General features: G+C 54.8%; 1 protein-coding gene across 1 annotated transcript in view; it reads left to right on the forward strand.

Annotated features, from left to right (window-relative positions):
• Positions 1–18,094, forward strand: part of ARHGAP26 (Rho GTPase activating protein 26) — a 101,548-nt gene that overhangs the window by 46,308 nt on the left and 37,146 nt on the right. The window contains exons 12-17 of the mRNA XM_030957789.1: positions 3,163–3,199; positions 7,958–8,023; positions 8,718–8,792; positions 13,108–13,195; positions 14,260–14,318; positions 15,044–15,149. Of these exons, the coding sequence (XP_030813649.1) occupies positions 3,163–3,199; positions 7,958–8,023; positions 8,718–8,792; positions 13,108–13,195; positions 14,260–14,318; positions 15,044–15,149 (431 nt within the window). The remainder of the gene's footprint in view (positions 1–3,162; positions 3,200–7,957; positions 8,024–8,717; positions 8,793–13,107; positions 13,196–14,259; positions 14,319–15,043; positions 15,150–18,094) is intronic.

Consider the following 18,094-nt stretch of genomic DNA (forward strand, 5'->3'; position numbering starts at 1 on the left):
CGAGGTGTTCCCAGCCCACCTCTCCCAGGACAGAGGTGCTGCAGCCCGGGGTTTGGTGCTCTGTGTGGTGTGGGAACAGCAAGAACATCTGTAGAACTCTGACCCTCTCCCAGGGGGAGCTTGGTCTGTGAACTGACTCACATGTGTGAGGCTTAATCTTCAAGTGCATCTTCTGCTTTAAGCCCTGCCTGTTATCAGAGCTGTTTTGGAAGGAGTGGAATATCAGCATCCCCGGGCCAGGCTGGGCAGGAGAACCTCTGCCAAGGCACGAGCCCAAGGGGTCCAGCAGGGCAGGGGTGACCCTTGGGCCACTGCAGGAGCCTCACTCCTGCAGCTCTTATGCAGCAGCCCTTTCCTCAGACTTGGAAACTTTCTCTTACCCAGAAAAATCTCCCTCTAAAAGACTTGAGGCAGAATAGGAGAAGTATTTCTTGGAAAAGGAAGGGATATTGCAGACTTGGGGCTTGGCTAAAACCCTGCTGGTGTAGAGTTGTGTTAGTGGATTAACAGAGACAAGGGATAAAAGGTTTGTCCTTGGTAAGATGGTGTAGGGTGGCAGTGTCTCTGTGTTTTATGGCTGCTGTTGACCTTTGTGTGAAACTTCCCTCTTGCTGTGTGCACACTTTGCAATTAATGGCAAAGGCATATTGTGTTTCCTTGTCTGCCCTTTTCCCTTGTTTTAAGGGCAGTCTCTGGTGATAACAACCTCTGCTGTTTCATGGATCCAGACTGGAAGAGCGAATGTGCAGGCAGAGGATGTCCCTGGAGCTGCTGTGCTGTGCACCAGGAGTTGGAATGGTTTGGGTTGGAAGGACCCTAAAGCTCCTCTCATCCCACCCTGCCATGGGCAGGGACACCTCCCTCTGCCCCAGGGTGCTCCAAGCCTGACCCTTGGCTGTGTTCAGTGTTACCTGTGTGTGTGTGTGACAGGGCACAAAGTCTGTGAGTGATCCCAAGTTTGGGTGACTCTGAGTGACAGGCTGAGCCCCAGTTCCTGCTGGGAGCCCCCAGGAGAGGCTCTGAGGTTGGAGGGGACCTTCCCTGGGGAAGGCTGGCTGTGGTGGGCGCTGCTGCCAGGGGAGCCCGCGGGTGCTTTCCTTCCCTCTTTCCACTCATTTAATTCTCTTGATATAAACACTGCTCCTAGAGGAGAACTCTCCTGCTGACTGCAGCTGCTTTTGCTGCTGAATCATCCCCCGCTTGCCAGATGTGGCTGATGGATTTTCTCTGCAAACAATCCTCTCTGCTTGGTGTGGTGTTACACAGCCAGGTGTCCTGGGAGGGGGAGAGGGAAGGAGCTCCTTGGAGGGGTCAGTCCCTGCCCAAAGCCCAGCTCTGAGCTGCTCCATTGGGTTTGTGCTTCCCCGAGCACGTGCTGGGTGGTGGAGCTGGTCCAAGGCGTCCTGCTGTGCCCAGGCTGGTGCCCAGCTCAGGAATGGCCTGGGGCTGGGTCACCTCCAGGGAAGGGATCTGTTCATGTGCCCTGCTGCTGGCGTGCCTGTGCTGCTGTTCACAGGGGTCCCAGGACGAGGGAAGAGATGAGAATCTTGACTCCATGTTTCAGAAGGCTGATTTAGTATTTTATGATATATATTATATTAAAAGAAAATTATTATATATTAGAACTGTACTAAAAGAATAGAAGAAAGGATTTCATCAGAAGGCTTGCAAGGAATAGAAAGGAATGATAATAAAATCTTGTGACTGACCAGAGAGTCTGAGACAGCTGGACTGTGATTGGCCATTAATTAGAAACAACCACATGACACCAATCACAGATGCACCTGTTGCATTCCACAGCAGCAGATAACCATTGTTTGCATTTCGTTTCTGAGGCCTCTCAGCTTCTCAGGAGAAGAATCTTAGCAGAAGCATTTTTCATAAAATACATCTGTGACACATGTGCTGTGGCACATGGCCCTGCTGGGTGGTTTTGGTGCTGGGGGTGAGCAGCAGGGTGTGCCAGCAGTGCCAGCAGTGCCTGAGCCTGGCTCTGACCCTCTGAGGGCATCCCAGGCAGCCCCCAGGCTCGTCCTGCAGCTGGATGGAGCTCCTGGGGGACATCCCCCAGCAGGGACCCTGGGGAAGCACAGAGCTCCTGCTGGTGCCAGGCTGGGATGCTGGAGCAGAGCCCTGCCCTCAGCCTCCCCCGTTGCTGCTGGTGTTGCTATCAACATGGCCTTTGGAGGCTTGCCCTGCTGGCTATTTTGGGAGGCAGCATGTGATGCAGGCAGCTCCCCTTGGAGGGGCTCCCAGCCCTGCTGCCCACAGCCCTGGGTGCTGTTCCTGTGCCCCCTCAGCCACATCCAGGGTGCTGCTGGAGCTCTGGGCCGTGTGGGAGCGCTCCTGGTGAGCACTGAAGGATTACTCTAAACCATTTTACTCTGTTGAGCTGGAGAAATGCAACCTGTCTGAGGGCTGATCTTCTTACAGCTGCTGTTGGTATTATCCTGGGCTTTTCAAGTGCCCTCACATGGTGATTAAAACCTTCTGCCAGTGTTTTCCCTTTTTACTGTGTCTGCTGAGATGTCCCTTTGCTCTCCAGCAGCCAAGCTGTGGTGGTGGGGTGGGAGGAGGAGTGTGGATGTTGGAGGGCTGGAGCCCTGGTGGTGGCTGTGCTGGGAGCAGGGCTGGATGCACTCAGTGCCTCATCCTGCTGCACCCCTTGTGCTCTCTAAGTTAATGACATTTCTTTTCCTCTCCTGCTCTTTGCCTGGCTCTTTGCTCAGGCTGCACCTGAGGAGGGTGGTGCCTGCTCCCTGCCCCAGCTGCACCTACCAGAGGTTCCTGCAATGCCCATGAGGGAATTGCCTGCTTTGCTCTAAGTTTACATCCTCTGTATGTGCCTTTCAGGAGAGGAGTCAGAATCATGGAACAGTTTGGGTTGGAAGGGACCTTTAAAGGTCATCCAGTCCAACCCCACCTCCATTTTTAAGCCTCTAATTTCTGTTTTCACCTGGTCCGTCCCATTTGCATTCTTTATTTCAAGAGCTGTCCCAGTCAGTATTTTAAATAACTCCCGAGCTGGGCCAGCCCAATGTTTGTGTGCAGGAGGTCGTGGTGGTGTCTGGGGACCTGCTGGGGGAGCTCTGGCAGCAGCCACGCTGTGTGGCACCAGCTGCAGCCGGGGTCTTCACAAGGCTTTCTGCTTGTGTCTTCCAGGTGTACAACTCCAACAAGGACAGCCAGAGCGAAGGCAGTGAGTATTTCTTCTCCAGCCTGAGCCCTGAAGGTGGCTGAGCTGTGGGAGGGTCAGCAGGAGATGCTGGTGATCCTGGGCTGGGGGTGACAGGGCTCGGTGTGGGGACCCCAGGGTGGCACCCAGCAGGGACCAGGGGCAGAGAGCTGCTGGTGGGACCTGGGGCCGTGGAGAGCAGTGCCAGGCAGTGCCTGCATCCCTCAGGGTGTGTCCCCTCCTGCCCACTCCGTGTCCCCACCCCAGTGGCACTGCAGGGTGACCTCGGGACCTCTCCTGAAGTTCAGCAGGGATCAGGTGACACCTGGGACCAGGCAGCTCTTCTCCCTGAGCCAGAATGTGCAGGGTGAGTCTTTCCAAGGGGGAATTGGAGCAGAAATACAGGAGTAAGGAGGTCCTGCCTTGTCAAGATTGTCAACAAGAGCCCTTAAAAATAAAAATCTTTTTATTGTAGTTCAGGCAATCAAAACCCTGGGTCAGGAAAGCGCTTGTTTTTCTTCCTAGAGGAGCAGTTGCACCTGGTCCTGCCTCTTATGTCCTGTGTTTTAAAACCCTTAATGGAGCCATTTCCCAGTAGGTTGGATTTGCCATAATTGCAATTCTGCAGCCCCAGTCCCTTCCCTCCTTCCCTCAGAGCCAGGGCCAGGCCTGGGTCGCTGTTCAGTGCTTGGTTCATTTTGGTGCTGCCTCAGACACGACATTTTCATCTGCAGCCTCAGCATTTCTCTCAGTAATTGGTATAAATTGCAGCTGATGTTCCTCACACCCATTCCAGCCCTTGCACAGAGCAGTCTCTGCCCCCTCTGTGGTTTCCCCTTCCCTCGGATGCTCTCTGCCATCAGCTGCACATCCATCTTTCCCTGCCTGTTCACCTGCTCTGTGCCTCCAGGGGACCCAGCAGAGCTCAGGGCAGCGTGCCCAGAGCCCCTGGGGAGGGAGCCCTGCCAGAGCAGCTCCCCTGCTCCCTTTTTCCCGGGGCCAGAAGGAGTTTGTGGGGTGCAGAGCCCAGGGTGACTCAGCTCCGTGAGCTGTCTGTGCTCCCTGTCCCTGCACACAGCTCTGCCAGCTCTGTACCCGCTGGTTTGGCTCAGGAGGCCATTTGGTCTCCCTTAAAAATGAGAATGGTCCTCCCCGTGTGTCCCCGTGTGTCCCTGTGTGTCCCCTGTGTGTCCCCGTGTGTCCCTGAGTGTCCTCCCTGGTTCTGGAGCAGGCTGGCACCCCTGGCTGAAGGTGTTTCTGCACCCTGTGCTTGGGCTGGGGCTGGTGTGGGCAGAGGGCTGGCTGCTGCAGCCTCACTAACCCCTGTTCAGAGCTCTGCCTGCCTCCCAGGCACTGAAATCCATCCAGCAGCTGCCTGGCTGCCAGCAGCCCTTGATCCAGGGTTTCCCTGTAAGGACCTGCAGTGGGTGGGGACGGAGTGGGTCTGGATGCAGTTCCTGACCCGGGCACCCTCACACCTCTGCTCCTGCCTGGCAGTGCCTCCCCGTGCTCTGGTGGCACTTTCAGGACGCTGCAGTTTTGCAGAGCTTCTGGGTTTCTGTCCTGCTGTGTGGCCAGATGGCCGTGGGCCTGTGGGTGATTTATCTGGTGTGCTCTGGAGGGGGAGGAGGCTGAGCAGAGGGGCTGAGTGCTGTCACTGAACCATGAGAGCCAGGGGAATTTGGATGCCCTACTTTGCTAACCAGAAGGACTTGCCCTGCTCCATGGAAACAAATCCTCCAGGCCATTTGTGCTCATTGCATGGAACAGCACAAAATTCCTCCTCTCCCTTCCTTCCCACCATTGCACTCTCCATCTTCCACATCCACTCCTGAGTCCCTTTGGCTGCCCTGTCTGCTGTGCCCTTGTCTGGGTGCTCTGGCCCTTCCCAGCAATCACAGTCATGGAATCACAGAATATTTTGGGTTGGAAGGGCTTTAAAGCTCCTCTCTTCCCCTCCTTCTACCATCCCAGTTTGCTCCAAGCCCATCCAGCCTGACCTTGGGTGCTGCCAGGGATCCAGGGGCAGCCCCAGCTGCTCTGGGCACCCTGTGCCAGGGCCTGCCCACCCTCATTGTAAAAAACTTCTTCCATTTCTCTAACCTAATCTGACCCTCCATCTTCCTTTCCCAATCTTGGCAGCTCACTGGTAGTTAGAGCCCTGAAAACTCATTTCTGGTGAGACCTGAAAGCTCATTCCTCTGCTCTCTGCTTCGTGATTTCCCCCCTCCTCTGTGGTTCTTATTTCCAAAATGTCTTTGAAAGAGTCCAAGCCAGAGGTCGTCTGCATGGCACAGGAGGCAGAGGAGCTGCTTTGACCTTGCCCTGCCCTGACACACAGCTGGAGCCAGGCTGACAGAGCTGATTCAGCCCCCTGCCCCCTTCCCTTTACCCTGAGATGTCACACCCGTGTAAAAGGAGGGAATTAATGGATTAAATAGAAATAATCTGCCAGGCAAAAATAGAACGGGATGAGAGCAGTTGAGTAGCCCTTGGAACGTGATGCTGCTGAAGGTCAGATGAGCTTGGGGGGGTGTGGGAGCAGCTGCTGTCCAGGCGTGTGTGTCACCTGTGCTGATGTGAAGTGTTCCTGGAGGGGTCCCAGCCTGGGCAGGGCAGCTCCCTGGGCACTGGCTGCTGCTGGGGGAAGAGCCTGAGACCCGTGTGGTGGCCTGGAGCTGAGCCTCACGCCTGCCCTGGGCAGGGAGAGCTCAAGGGAGGCTCTTCCCACCCGCCTCAGCCAGGCAGGGACAGCTCAGATTGGAAGGCAGGGAGGATTTCTTCTCTGGGGGGGCTGTCCAGCCTTGGCACATCTGCCCAGGGCAGGGGGTGCCCATTCCTGGAGGGGTTTCGCAGCCATGTGGATGTGGCTGTGGGGACACAGGTTAGTGCTGGGGGAGTGGTTGCACTTGATGACTTTGGGGGCTTTTCAAACCCAGAGGATTCCATGGATCTGTGATCTGGACAGCAGCAGGTCCAGATCTGCCTTTGGTCTGGGCCATTGCTGAGCTGAATCATGTGGTAAATGGCTGAGATAAAGAGCAGATGCTCTGAGAGAGGGGAAACCAAGCTTTTACAATGCTCATTAGAAGTTCAGTTTAAGGATGAATAAAGGCACTTTGGAAATTTAATCAGATATTATTTCTGCATATAACTACTGCAAATAAATCCCATCCTTTCCTGATCCAGAGCTTGACAGTGAGTGGAAGAGCTTGTTCCTGTGCTCAGGGGGATTATGCCAGGTCACTTCACCCAGAGGCACTGCTGGGTCTCCTGCTCCTGCTGCAGGGGCGTGGGACCCCAGCCCTGCCTGGCCCCAGGACAACCTGCAGGTTATGGAATCATGGAATGGGTTGGGCTGGAAGGACCTTAAAGCTGATCCAGGCCCTGCTGTGGGCAGGGACATCTTGCACTATCCCAGGTTGCTCCAAGCCCTGTCCAGCCTGGCCCTGGGGACCCAAACGGGCAAGGGGCTAAGGGAAAGCTGCTGGTCTGTGGGGTGGGCTGGCAGGGAGCCTGAGGCAGTGATCCAAACTGTCAGCAGCACACGGGGATGCCCACAGGTCAGGGTCACACCGTGCCAAGGCTGAGCAGACCTGCTGACCTGGGTTTGCTGCAGCAGGACAGTTCCCACAGCATGGTTTTGAGCTGCCCAGGTACCCTTGTGTTTGTCGGTGGCCTGGGAATGGCAGCTGTGCCCTGCTGATGCATGGCACGTTGGGTTTGTGCTGCAGCCGTGCTGGGAGCCCTGAGGGTGCCCAGCAAAGGGCCCTGCAGCCTCTGCATTGTCCTCACGAGCTGTGGCACAGGCACCCTGCACTCGTGTGCTTGTGTTGGCTCAGCACTGCAGCCTGCTTGCCCAGAAAAACAGAACGGAGCTGTTTTCCTTTGCACTGCTGTGGGTCCCGTGCCGCTCATCAGACAAAGCCCAGCCCCAGCAGAGGACTCAGGGCAAGGGCTTAGGAAGGGGCTGGGAGCTGGCAGGGGAAAGCAGGGCAATGCCAGGGAGGGGGGAGCTGCACGTGCCTTGCAGAGGGCACTGCCCGCCTGGGCTCTGCTCCCTGCCTGCCCTGAACGAGCTGTGTCTCTCCCATCACAGCATTCCTGGGGTCTGGAGCCTTTGCCCACCCTTCCCTGAGGGGCTCCTGCCCCGTGGAAGGTTTTCCAAACCTTTCTCTAGGGAGGAACTAATTTTCCATAACAAATAGCTGGCTGTGGGCAGTGTTCTCCAGGCAGTGGGGAAAGCTCTCTGTGGGGTGAATTCTTCCAGCAGCTGTTGGGGTCCCTGGATTAGTAATTCCTTGAATTTAGAAGTGAAATCCTGCACTGGCACAGGTGAATTGAGTTGTATATCCCATTCACTCTTGTGTTTTAGCTCTCACTCTTGGGCAGAGGTAAGACACCTCATGTGCCATTTTCAGGGATTTGTTGTGTCCAAATGTCCAATTTCATTCCTTTCCAAGCAACCCGTTGTCAACTTTCCAGACAAATTTGGGTTATCTCACCTTGATCCTAAATTAATTTTGTCCATCTGCAGTGGTAGATGCCTGGCAGAGCCCAGGGCTTGGTTCAGAGGGATGTGGAGGCTGCAATGCTGATCAGTGTCTGTGTTTGCCCGGGTTACAGCTGGTACAAACTGCTGTACTTGTGTTTTCTGGCCTCATTTATCTCCTGCTGGTCTGGGCAGTGGTGCATTGCTGGGGTGGTTCAGCAGGAGCCTGGTGCTCCCTGTGAGGGCCTGCCCTGCCAGCTGCTCACCCTGCTCTCTGCCCTTCCCTGCAGCTGCCCAGCTGGACAGCATCGGCTTCAGCATCATCAAGAAGTGCATCCACGCTGTGGAAACAAGAGGTAGGGCAGCCTCGGGCTGGGCGTGCTCTGGGGCAGCTCTTGGCAGTGGAGCAGTTGCTTTCCTGCCCTTTTCACGGACAGAATGATTCATGAGCCCTGGGACCCACATCAGATGAGCCCACAACGTGCTGGGGCTGATGAGAGAAGCGTTTGCCCCACGGCTGGGCCAGCAGGACTCACAGACATGGGGCAGAGTGAGCCCATAACACCCTGGGTGTGCAAAGGGGGTGCTCACTTCAGCATCCTTCCTGCAGGAATGCTGCCAAGCACGTCCTCTCCTGTGGGATTGTGTCCCCAAAACCTCTTGTGAGGCTCCTTGTACACGGGTGGGGTTGTCCTAGCCCCGCAGGGGGAGGTCAGATGCAGAGGGCTCAGACCTCAACTTGAAAAGCTTGACACAGTAAAATTTTCCCAGATTGTCCTGGTTAAGTGCAGATCCTGCTTGGGGCTGCCATGGCTGTGGGAAGGAGGAAAAGTGTGCTTAGATCCTTGTTCCTGAGCTAACTGGGGTAACGCTTCTAATGAAAGGATTCGTGAAAACCTTGATATCAGCCCCAAATGTTACCCTCTGCTGTGGCTTTGTATTTGATAGGTGAGAAGGTTTCATGGGCTTTGCTCTTTGAGAAGGCAAAGGAGTGGAAGCAATCTCAGCAGCTCTTGTGACCTTGTGCTGACAGGTTCCTTGTTTTCCCAGGGATCAATGAGCAGGGGCTCTACCGGATCGTGGGGGTGAACTCCAGGGTGCAGAAGCTGCTGAGCATCTTGATGGGTGAGTGCCTGGAGCTGGGTAAAGGCAAGTGGGCTGTGCTGCTTGGAGGCCTTGCCAGGCAGCAGCAGAGGCTCCTGTCGGGGTCCCTAATGGTGGTGGCTGTGCCCTTAGGACCGTGTCGAGGCCGGGAGGTCCTGGGCACCGTGGGCAGGTCTGAAGGTAGGACAGGACTCGTGTGGGACTGGCTTCACCAGGTCCTGCTGCACTCACTGGTGTCCTGCTCACACGTGCTCTGAGCTCTGGCAGCCTTCCCAAATGCAAACCAAAATCTTCAAAGAAATAGCTGAAAGCTTTGGCTTTTCATGTCCTACCTGCCCCCTTGTTCCCAGCACCCTTTGAAATGATTTTCTCTGGATGTTGCATGCTGCCTGTGGCTGTTCTTGCTTTCCCCACGGACTTTCTTGTGCCTGTTTATCTCAGTCTTGCCCAAAGTTTTCCAGCATGTGTTTCCCTTGTGACTGAGGCCTTGGATCCTGCAGTTCTGGATGCTCCAAGCTGCTGGGTCTTGGCACAGCAGAGGTTTGCTCTGGCTGTGGGGACAGAACCACTTCAGCCCTGACCTCACGGGCAGCATTTCCATCCCACAGCTGCAGCCCCGGACCCGTCTGTCCATCTGTCCAGACATGCCTGAGACACAACAGTGGAAGAGAGAGCAGAGCTGGGCTGGAGCAGGGCAGCTGCCCTTGGCCAGTCCTGTGTGATGCTGCTCAGAATTGGCAAAACCACGGATGAAATAGCTGCAGGAATAGGGAAACAAATGCTCACTGATTTGTTAGTGCACTACTGAATGTGTTTGTTACTCCTTGGGGAAAATGCGTGGCATTTCTGCTCATCTTCTTTCCCTTCACTTACTGTCTTTCCTTTTCTACATGATTTCCTTTTCCTTGTCCTCACAAAACTCCAGTGCTCCTTTCTCTGCGTATTTCTTCTTGCAGAAGGTTTTCATCTGTTGTGTTTCAACATCTTTTCCTTCTCCTGTTCCAGTTTCTCCTCCTTTTGCCACCATTAAGGTGTTCAGTGAGCAAAGCCCACGGTGGCTGTTACAGCTGTCAGTGTTAACCTGTGGAAAACAGATAATGCAGGTGACTGGAGTGGAAGGGCACAGCTCCCAGTCCGGGTGCAGGGGACCTCATTGCTCTTGTGGCATTTGGAAAGTTCACTGCAGTCACGGGACTGGTGGCTGGTGCTGTTATTGGAGGAGTTTGGCACAGGCTGGGCATGTGAAGGTGCCCTGGGCTGTGGGGAGCCAGCAGTGTCCTGTGGCACACAGGGTGGGCACAGGGACAGCACCAGGAGCGCTGCTGACAGAAACAGCCTGGCTCGGTGCCCCGGGGCAGGTCCTGGCAGGTCACAGCCAGGCCCTCAGTGATGCTCATCACCACATCCCACAGGTGGCAGGGCCACGGACCCCCTTCTCCTGTCACAGAGGTGCCAGTGCTGGTGTCAGTCCCCAGGCTGTGACAGATGGCAGAGCTGGCCTGGGTGAGGAGCTCTGCAGAGCTGGGAGGGATTCAGTTCTGGACAGCATCCAGCATCCATTATCTCCTCAGCCACTGAAGCCACTCAGCTGTCGCCCCCGTGTCTCATGAGGAGGTGATAAATGGCTGGTGCTTTTCCTTTGTCCTGGTGTGTCCTCCTTGGTTGGTGGGGCTGGAAGCCCTGCTGGGGGTGAGTCAGGCTGGCAGTAGGACCCCTTTTGGGAATCCCCCGTGGTGTCTGTCCATCCTTGGGGTGCTTTGAGAACCCATGACTCTCTGCAATTTCTCCAGATTGTGGGGGATTAAATCTCCATCACCCCTGGTGTTTGGGCTGCGTGTGGAGTCAGTGTCACAGGAAACGTGTCCCTTGTCAAACCCCATCTGTTCTCGCTGCCCTCGGGCTCCTCGTGAATGGAGGAGCCAAACTGTGCTCCCACTGTCAGGTTTCCCTTATATTTAGAAATGAATGTGGGCAGCCTCACTGCTTCACATAGAGCTGAAATGGCAAAAAGATCGAGTTTCCCTGAGCTGCTGTCAGGGCACTGCTGGGAAGGGCTTTGGCAGGGGTCCTGCAGGAGGGCACTGCTGGGGCAGGGGCAGCCCCAGCCCCTGCCTTGGGTTTCAGGGCAGATCCTGTCGGGGTCTGGATTGGGGTGATGCACTGGGGGGTGCTCCCAGGGCTGGTGGGGGGCAGATCCTCTCCCCAGCATTCACTGGTACCATGTGCCATCAAAATGAGGACAAATAATGGGACAAAACCCAACAAATAACCAAACTCTCATCCGTGGGAGCTCCCATGAGAGGGTTTATTGTGGCACAGTGGGGCCCCAGCAGGTCTGAACTCTGCAGAAGGTGAGTTACAGCATCTGAGCTGCTCGTGCTCCTTTGCCACATGGGCCATGAGTGGGAGTGGGGCTCCTTCCAGCCCCTCACTGCTGGGATGTGTCATCCCTGAGGCTCTTGGGAGCCTCTCCCTGATAATCCCACTGGGGTGATGAGGTGCTTCCCCGGGCTGTGCCCCTCACCCTGGAGAAACTGGTGAGAGGCATCAGAGCAGGGGTTGGCAGCAAGGTTAAAGCAGCGGCAGGGTTAATGCTGCCCGTGGCTGTGGGTGCTTCTCCAGCCCCTGGTTCCCCGTGGCCCCAGTTCCTGTGGACGTGTGTCCTTGTGGGAGGCAGGGCTGGCACGGCCCCCCTGCCTGGGGACAGATGCTGCAGCTGCTGCAGCTTCTTGCAGACTCAGAAATGTGGAGGTCAAGGGGGGCTGATTAACTGCTCGGAGCCCTTTCATGGGACCCACTGTGGAATTTCACCTCGTGTTCCATGATCCTGCCTAGAAACTGCTGGCTGAGCCTTTGCAAAGACACACTGTTTGCTCTGCTTTGGGTAAAAAGTTTCTTGTAAAAAAAAGATGGAACTTCTGGGGGGTTTTGTTAGTTTTTTTTTTTACTATGCCACACTTTGATCTTGACTCCTTATCTTAAAATTCTCTCCTTGCAAAGGCAGTGCTGTAGAAGTTTCCTGGGCATTGAGTCAGGAGGATGGAGGTCATTTGTGTGACTGCTGAGACACACATGATCTTTGTGTGAATATGCATTTCTTACGTATTTACCTTTCCAAGCGCCTCTTGATGTTTTTTAAAATTAAAATAAACCCTTTGCCCTGAGGGAAAGCTGAGCTCTATTCACAGCATTCTTTTAAGCAGGTTAAAAATTGCCCAATGCTTACACAGGGCTTTAAAACTCAGAGGTGCATTATTTGTGTCTGTGAAGAGGCAAAAAGCCCCCGAGCTGAGCCTGTGGGAGCAGATGGTGTTAGCAGCTGTGGCTGTGTCACCCTGGGCCTTGGGGACAGCCCTGGCACCCAGGCTCCCAGGGACACCTGGCACTGGGGGGACCCTCACCAGGGACCCCACAGAGGGGGGGTTCAGCTGGGAGCAGGATCCTGGCTGAGTTTCCAGGATGGAGTTAGCAAAGACCATTGGAGCAGAATCCAGGCAGGAGAGATCAGCACACGGGCACTTCCATGCTGGGCTTTCCATGGCCTTGGTTGGGTGCTCCTGGCCTTGGTTGGGTTCTCCTGGCCGTGGTTGGGTTCTCCCGGCCTTGGTTGGGTGCTCCTGGCCTCAGCTTCGTGTTCCTGGCCGTGGTTGGGTGTTCCTGGCCTTGGTTGGGTTTCCTGGCCGTGGTTGGGTTCTCCTGGCCTTGGTTGGGTTCTCCTGGCCTCAGCTTGGTGTTCCTGGCCTTGGTTGGGTTCTCCCGGCCTTGGTTGGGTGTTCCTGGCCTTGGTTGGGTTCTCCTGGCCTTGGTTGGGTTCTCCTGGCCTTGATTGGGTGTTCCTGGCCTTGGTTGGGTGCTCCTGGCCTTGCCTTGGTGCTCCTGGCCCCAGCTGGGAGCTGTCACCATCTGGGTGTCAGTGGTGTCCCTGAGCCCACTGCTGGTGGCTGTGCAGGTGGCTGTGCAGGTGGCTGTGGCTGTAATTGCCAGCCAAGGGCTGAGCTGGGAGGTGGCTGCAGGGTGACAATGCTGCCCATTGTGGGGAGGAGGGTCCCTGGTCCCTGTGTCTGTGCCTGGCTGTCCCTGCTGTGCCCGGTGTCCTGGCACACTCCAAGCCACACTGCCCTGTCCTTGCCTGGGATGGAGGATTCTCTTTTCCTTCTCTTGTCCCATGTCACTGAGTCTGGCCTGTCCTGCAGCCCGCACACACCCCTGCAGAAATGTCCTGAGCTGGGAATAGCAAATAAAGTGGGGTGTGATGGTGTCCCCACACAGCTGAGCTGGCACCAGCTGGAATTGTCTTCAGTTTCCTTCAGTTATTGTTTTTTGTCTTTCTCCATAGACCCCAAGACAGCCACAGAGACAGACACAGAGATCTGTGCAGAGTGGGAGATCAAGACCATTACTAGTGCACTGAAAACGTACCTGAGGTGAGGAGAAAAGCCTCACCTGGCTTCAGGAGGGGTTTGGTGCTGGCCTGGGATTTTACTGCCTGTTATTGCAGACCCTTAACAGCACTTTCATAGAGACAGAGCAGGAACTGCTCTTAGGGAATTTATTCTGGCTTTTCCCTGGCTTTCCAGTGTGTTTGAGTAGGATCTGGGGAGCACACTCGGCTCTGGCAGATGCACATATTATACAGACATGATTTTAAAAGCTCATTCTTGCATCCCCTGCCTTGATTTAAGCTTTTCTCTGAGCTTTTCCCGGTGGACTTCCACCTTCTGAGCACGTGGCAGAAGGGGAGGGCAGTGCTGTGTAAGGGCAGGGGCTGAAGAGCTTCTCCAGACCTGGTGCTGAGCTTTATTGTAGCTCTGATTTCTGTGTCAGGCGAGCCAGTATCATCCTGGGGATCTTCCCAACAGGACTGGGTGTTGGCAGCCAGCAGCATCTCATTATCCACAACGTGCTCCTACCTGTTGTGACCGCAGCTCCTTGCTCTCAGCGACTCTTGTGTGCTGGGTTGTGTTTGAGGGAGCACAAGAGAGAGCCTAAATCCAATTAGGGTGATAAGGGTAATTAGCCTGGTGGATCTCAGCCTAGAAAATCACAGAATTTTGCATGATTGGCAACCTTTGCTCCAGAGTCTGAGCTGTTGGCTAAGCAAAGAGGAATGTGGGCAGCACCAGTGCGTCCCTCTGAAGGGATGCAGCAGTGGGAGGGGACAGTGGGAATGGGGATTGGGAAAGTTTTACAGCTAGGCTTGTTTATCTTTTCAATTTCTTTTCAAAGTTCCTTGGAAGTCATGGGCTCAGCAATGCACTGAAGCTGTGTTACTGAAGGAATGCTAAAATTAAAGATTAATTTAGTGGTGAATAAATCAAAGGTCCTTGCATAGATCTTACTCCTTCTGATGGGGGAATTAATTAGAGTTGGTGTTGCTTAATTCTGCCCTTTTCAAAACAGAGCTGAGTTTATTGTAGGGGCAAAGCTTTCTCAGTGTGGATTGTGTTCCTCAGATGTGTTTTGTGCCTGTTTCCTTTTTATCTTCCAGAATGCTCCCGGGGCCCCTGATGATGTACCAGTTTCAAAGGAGCTTCATCAAAGCAGCGAGTGAGTCTGTTGGTGTTTATGGCTCCCACAGAGGAGCCTCTCTGCCAGTGGCTGTGATCCCCCTGCCCTGCTGCCTCCCCAGCGCTGGTCCTGGCCAGCAGAGCAGGGCTGGAGCTGGGGCAGGCTGGTGTTGGGGGTGACAGAGGAGGAGGAGGGAGCGCTGGCAGTGCCAGGAGCAGTGCTGACATCTCCTGTGGCTGGGACCATCAGCTGCTGTTGAACTGCACCACAGGATTTGGGGGGCTTTGGGGGGCTCCCTGCTGCTTCACACATCTGGGCTGTGTCTCCTTCACTGCCCAGGGGAAGGGGCTTTGCTGGGAGCAGGGGATTTTCTGTTGGCAGTCGTGCAGCCTGTGGATATGGGGGTGGGATGTCAGGAGGGCCCCATGGCCATGGCCGTGCTGGCCTCCTCCAGCAGCTCCCACTTGGCACCATGGACCCAAGCAGCCTGTGGAGCAGCAGATGCTCCAGCCTGGCCTGCACTGGGCACACTGAGCATGGGAATGTGCCCATATTCCCATCCCTGGAACCGCTCTGGTTGCAGGCAGCCCTGCCCTGCTCACCATGCTGTTCACGTGGTGTCTGCTCTCAGCTCACTGCAGCATCTGCAGTGCCTGGCTGTGGGATGGAGCTGCTCCCTGGCATGTCTGTCAGGGACAGCGTTAGGCCTCTTCCCATAACAACCCCCTAATGTGGAGATAAATCATCTTCTGTTCCCCATGCAGAACTAGAGAATCAGGAGTCCAGGGTGTCGGAGATCCACAGCCTCGTTCATCGGCTCCCGGAGAAAAACAGGCAGATGCTGCACTTGCTCATGAACCATTTGGCAAAGTACGTTTATGACTGATGTGTTTTTCTCTCCTTTTTCCATTTCCTCTGAAAGTTAATGGTGGTGGAAAAGTTTCCTTGTGTGTGTGTGGTGTTGAGTCATTTCTGGTTGGCAACGGGAAACGCGTGTGTGAGTGAGCCGAGGGCCGAGAGAGCGAGAGGGGTGGGAGGGAGGGTGAGGGAGGGAGGGATGAGGGACAGGAGCTGCCCAGCCAGCCCCAGCCCCATGGAAGCACCAGGAACCCATTCCCTCCTGGGAACCTTGTGTTGCTTTGGATGGCCTGGGCTGGGTTTGGCTCCCCAGGCTGTCCAGGAGGCAGAGCGGAGCTGAAGCTCCTCACGTGGTTTCAGTGCAAACCTGCCATTGAGGGACTAAAAGTGATTTCTTGGTGCAACAAATGACTGCTCTGGGGTATATTTTCTGCCTTTCTGCACCCTGATGAATCAATATTTTTGTGTTACCTTGAAACTTTGCGAGGGCGAAGGAATGGGATAATTTTTTTTCTTTCGGTGGTAGAGCTGACCTGTAATTTCCCATCTTCTTCCTGCTCCTGCAGGTTCCCATGGAAACCTTTGATTAGTGTTTTAGAAGTGAAAGCATCATCGGGTGTTTGTGGCAGCCTCAAGGCTGCAGGGTTGGACCTGCCCTCGCTGTTTGCACCGGTGCTGCAGGAGCAGCAGGGCTGAGACAGGGCTGGAGAGCTGGGGAATGACTTAATCGGGATAACTGCTCAGGAGGAGATCTGCAAGAGTCCAGGTTATCTGTTTTAAAGAAAGAATAACAGATGATCCTTGAAATAGGCTTAAACACAACTCCAGATGCTTTCTTGTCACCAGGTCTGGCGTCTGCTCCGTGGGGTCCCTGGCAAGGCTGTTACAAACCAAATGGCTGGTTTAGGTGTTGGTTTCAAACCTTCTGCATTTACAGCCTGAAGCCAAGGCCCCGTGGTTCCAGGTGCACCCATCAGCCAGACGGGATTGCCCAGAGAAGCTGTGGCTGCCCCTGGATCTCTGGAAGTGTCCCAGGCCAGGGTGGATGGGGCTTGGAGCACCCTGGGGTAGTGAGAGGTGTCCCTGCCCATGGCAGGGGTGGAACTGGGTGAGCTTTAAGTCCCTTCCCACCCAAACTGTTCTGGGATTCTGTGATTTTGTGTGTGCAGGGAATCTGTAATTGCTCCAGTGTATTCCATCTAAAGGAAAAACCTGGTGGTGGAGTAGAGATGTGGAGTCAGGTTTACAGTGGGGTTTGTGCTGCTTTAGTGGGGAAGGAATTCAAACCAAACAAACAGTGTGTGTGGTGGTGTGTGCTATTTTAGGAAGAGAAACAGCTCATAGTGTTATTTAATAGGAAAAAAATTATCTCATGGAAAGGCAGGAAGCTGAGGAGCGAGAGCCTGCTGAGCTCCCCAGCCCTGGTGCCATTCCTGGGGGATCCTGGGCTGGGGGGGCAGAGGCACAGCCAGCCCCGGGTGTGGGCTCACAGCATCCCTCTGGGGCTGCTCCTGCAGCTCCTGCTCTGATCAGGGGCAGCATTCTGATCCAGGAGCAGCATTCTGACCCAGGAGCAGTGCCCTGACCCAGGAGTGCCCATTGCCCTGACCCAGGAGTGCCCATTGCCCTGACCCAGGAGTGCCCATTGCCCTGATCCAGGAGTGCCCATTGCCCTGACCCAGGAGTGCCCATTGCCCTGACCCAGGAGTGCCCATGGGGCAGCCAGCGCCAGGGTTTGTGTCCCATACTCTCTAAAAGGGCTGCTTGAGGCTGCAGTGCCACTGAGCCAGATTCAAGACAAGAATGGAGAGAAAGCTTCACATCTGCAGCAGATGTTTGGAGGGAGGGGCCGTGCTGCCCCGGGGGGATGCTGCAGAGGGTGGGACCTGCTGGGTCTGGTGCTGCTGAGAGCAGGGCACCCACAGCCAGCAGGGGCACAGCCAAGGGCCTCTGGCTGCCCCTGCCAAGCTGGGCTGCACTGCTTGCAGGGCTCTGTCTCATCTGTTTCTGTCTGGGCTTTTTATTTTAAGTAACGTATGAATAATCAAGATTTGCATGTTTATCAGATGAGCTAAAAAAATATTTCTCACAGTCTTGCTGTGGAGATTTCTGACACTAAAACCAGAACTTGGGCTGAGTCGGTCAAGTAAAGAAAGAGCCTGTCTTGGGTGGTTTCAGACTTCTGTTTTTGGGGTGTGCGTGCTCTGCTGCACTGATGGGGGATGTGGGGCTCCTCATGTGATGAAGCTGCAGTTTTTGTTAGCAGTAATAAAACTGGTAAGAAAGCTGAAATGTTCAAAAATAGCAATTATTAAGCCCAGTATCAGACAGGCTAAGTGCCTTGGAGGTGGTTCAGCAGTGCCCTTGCCCTTGTGGTGGGTCCCGTGGCACCTGGGGGCCACAGAATTGAGGTGCAGAGAGAGAGGCACAGAGGAGGGAGAGGACAAATCTCAGGAACAGGCACAGACAGGGTAGAGAATAAAGAGCATTTTGATTATTTCAATTTCTGCCTCTTACTGCATCTTCAAGCCCATTTGTGCTGCTTTCTGCCTCATGTCCACATGTCCAGGCAGTTGCTCTCCATGGCCCAGAGAGCAGGAGCTGTCCCCATCCCTGCTCCTTTTAGCCTTCCAGCCTGAGCCAGTCTGGGATTCTGTGATTAAACCAATTTGTTTTAATGCCAAATAAGTCAAAGTGAAACAAGGTGCCTGTGGTACTGCCGGGCTGAGGGCTGCTGCTGGAGTGGAGCTGGTTGCCAAAAATTGCCGTTTTTGTCAGTGGACCTGCAATATCATCCCTGTCTCCTTCTTTTGTAGTGTACTTTCTCACCCAGGAGTCAATGCTGTGGAGGTGCAGAGCAGGGGGATTTCACTCTGATTATATTTCAAGCATTTGGGGAATTATTTTTCATGCATGGCCATAATTTGACACCTGAGCTTTGCTTTGCTCTTGTGGCA

Source organism: Camarhynchus parvulus, chromosome 13 (assembly GCF_901933205.1).
Source record: "Camarhynchus parvulus chromosome 13, STF_HiC, whole genome shotgun sequence".
Classification (NCBI taxonomy): Eukaryota; Metazoa; Chordata; class Aves; order Passeriformes; family Thraupidae; genus Camarhynchus; species Camarhynchus parvulus.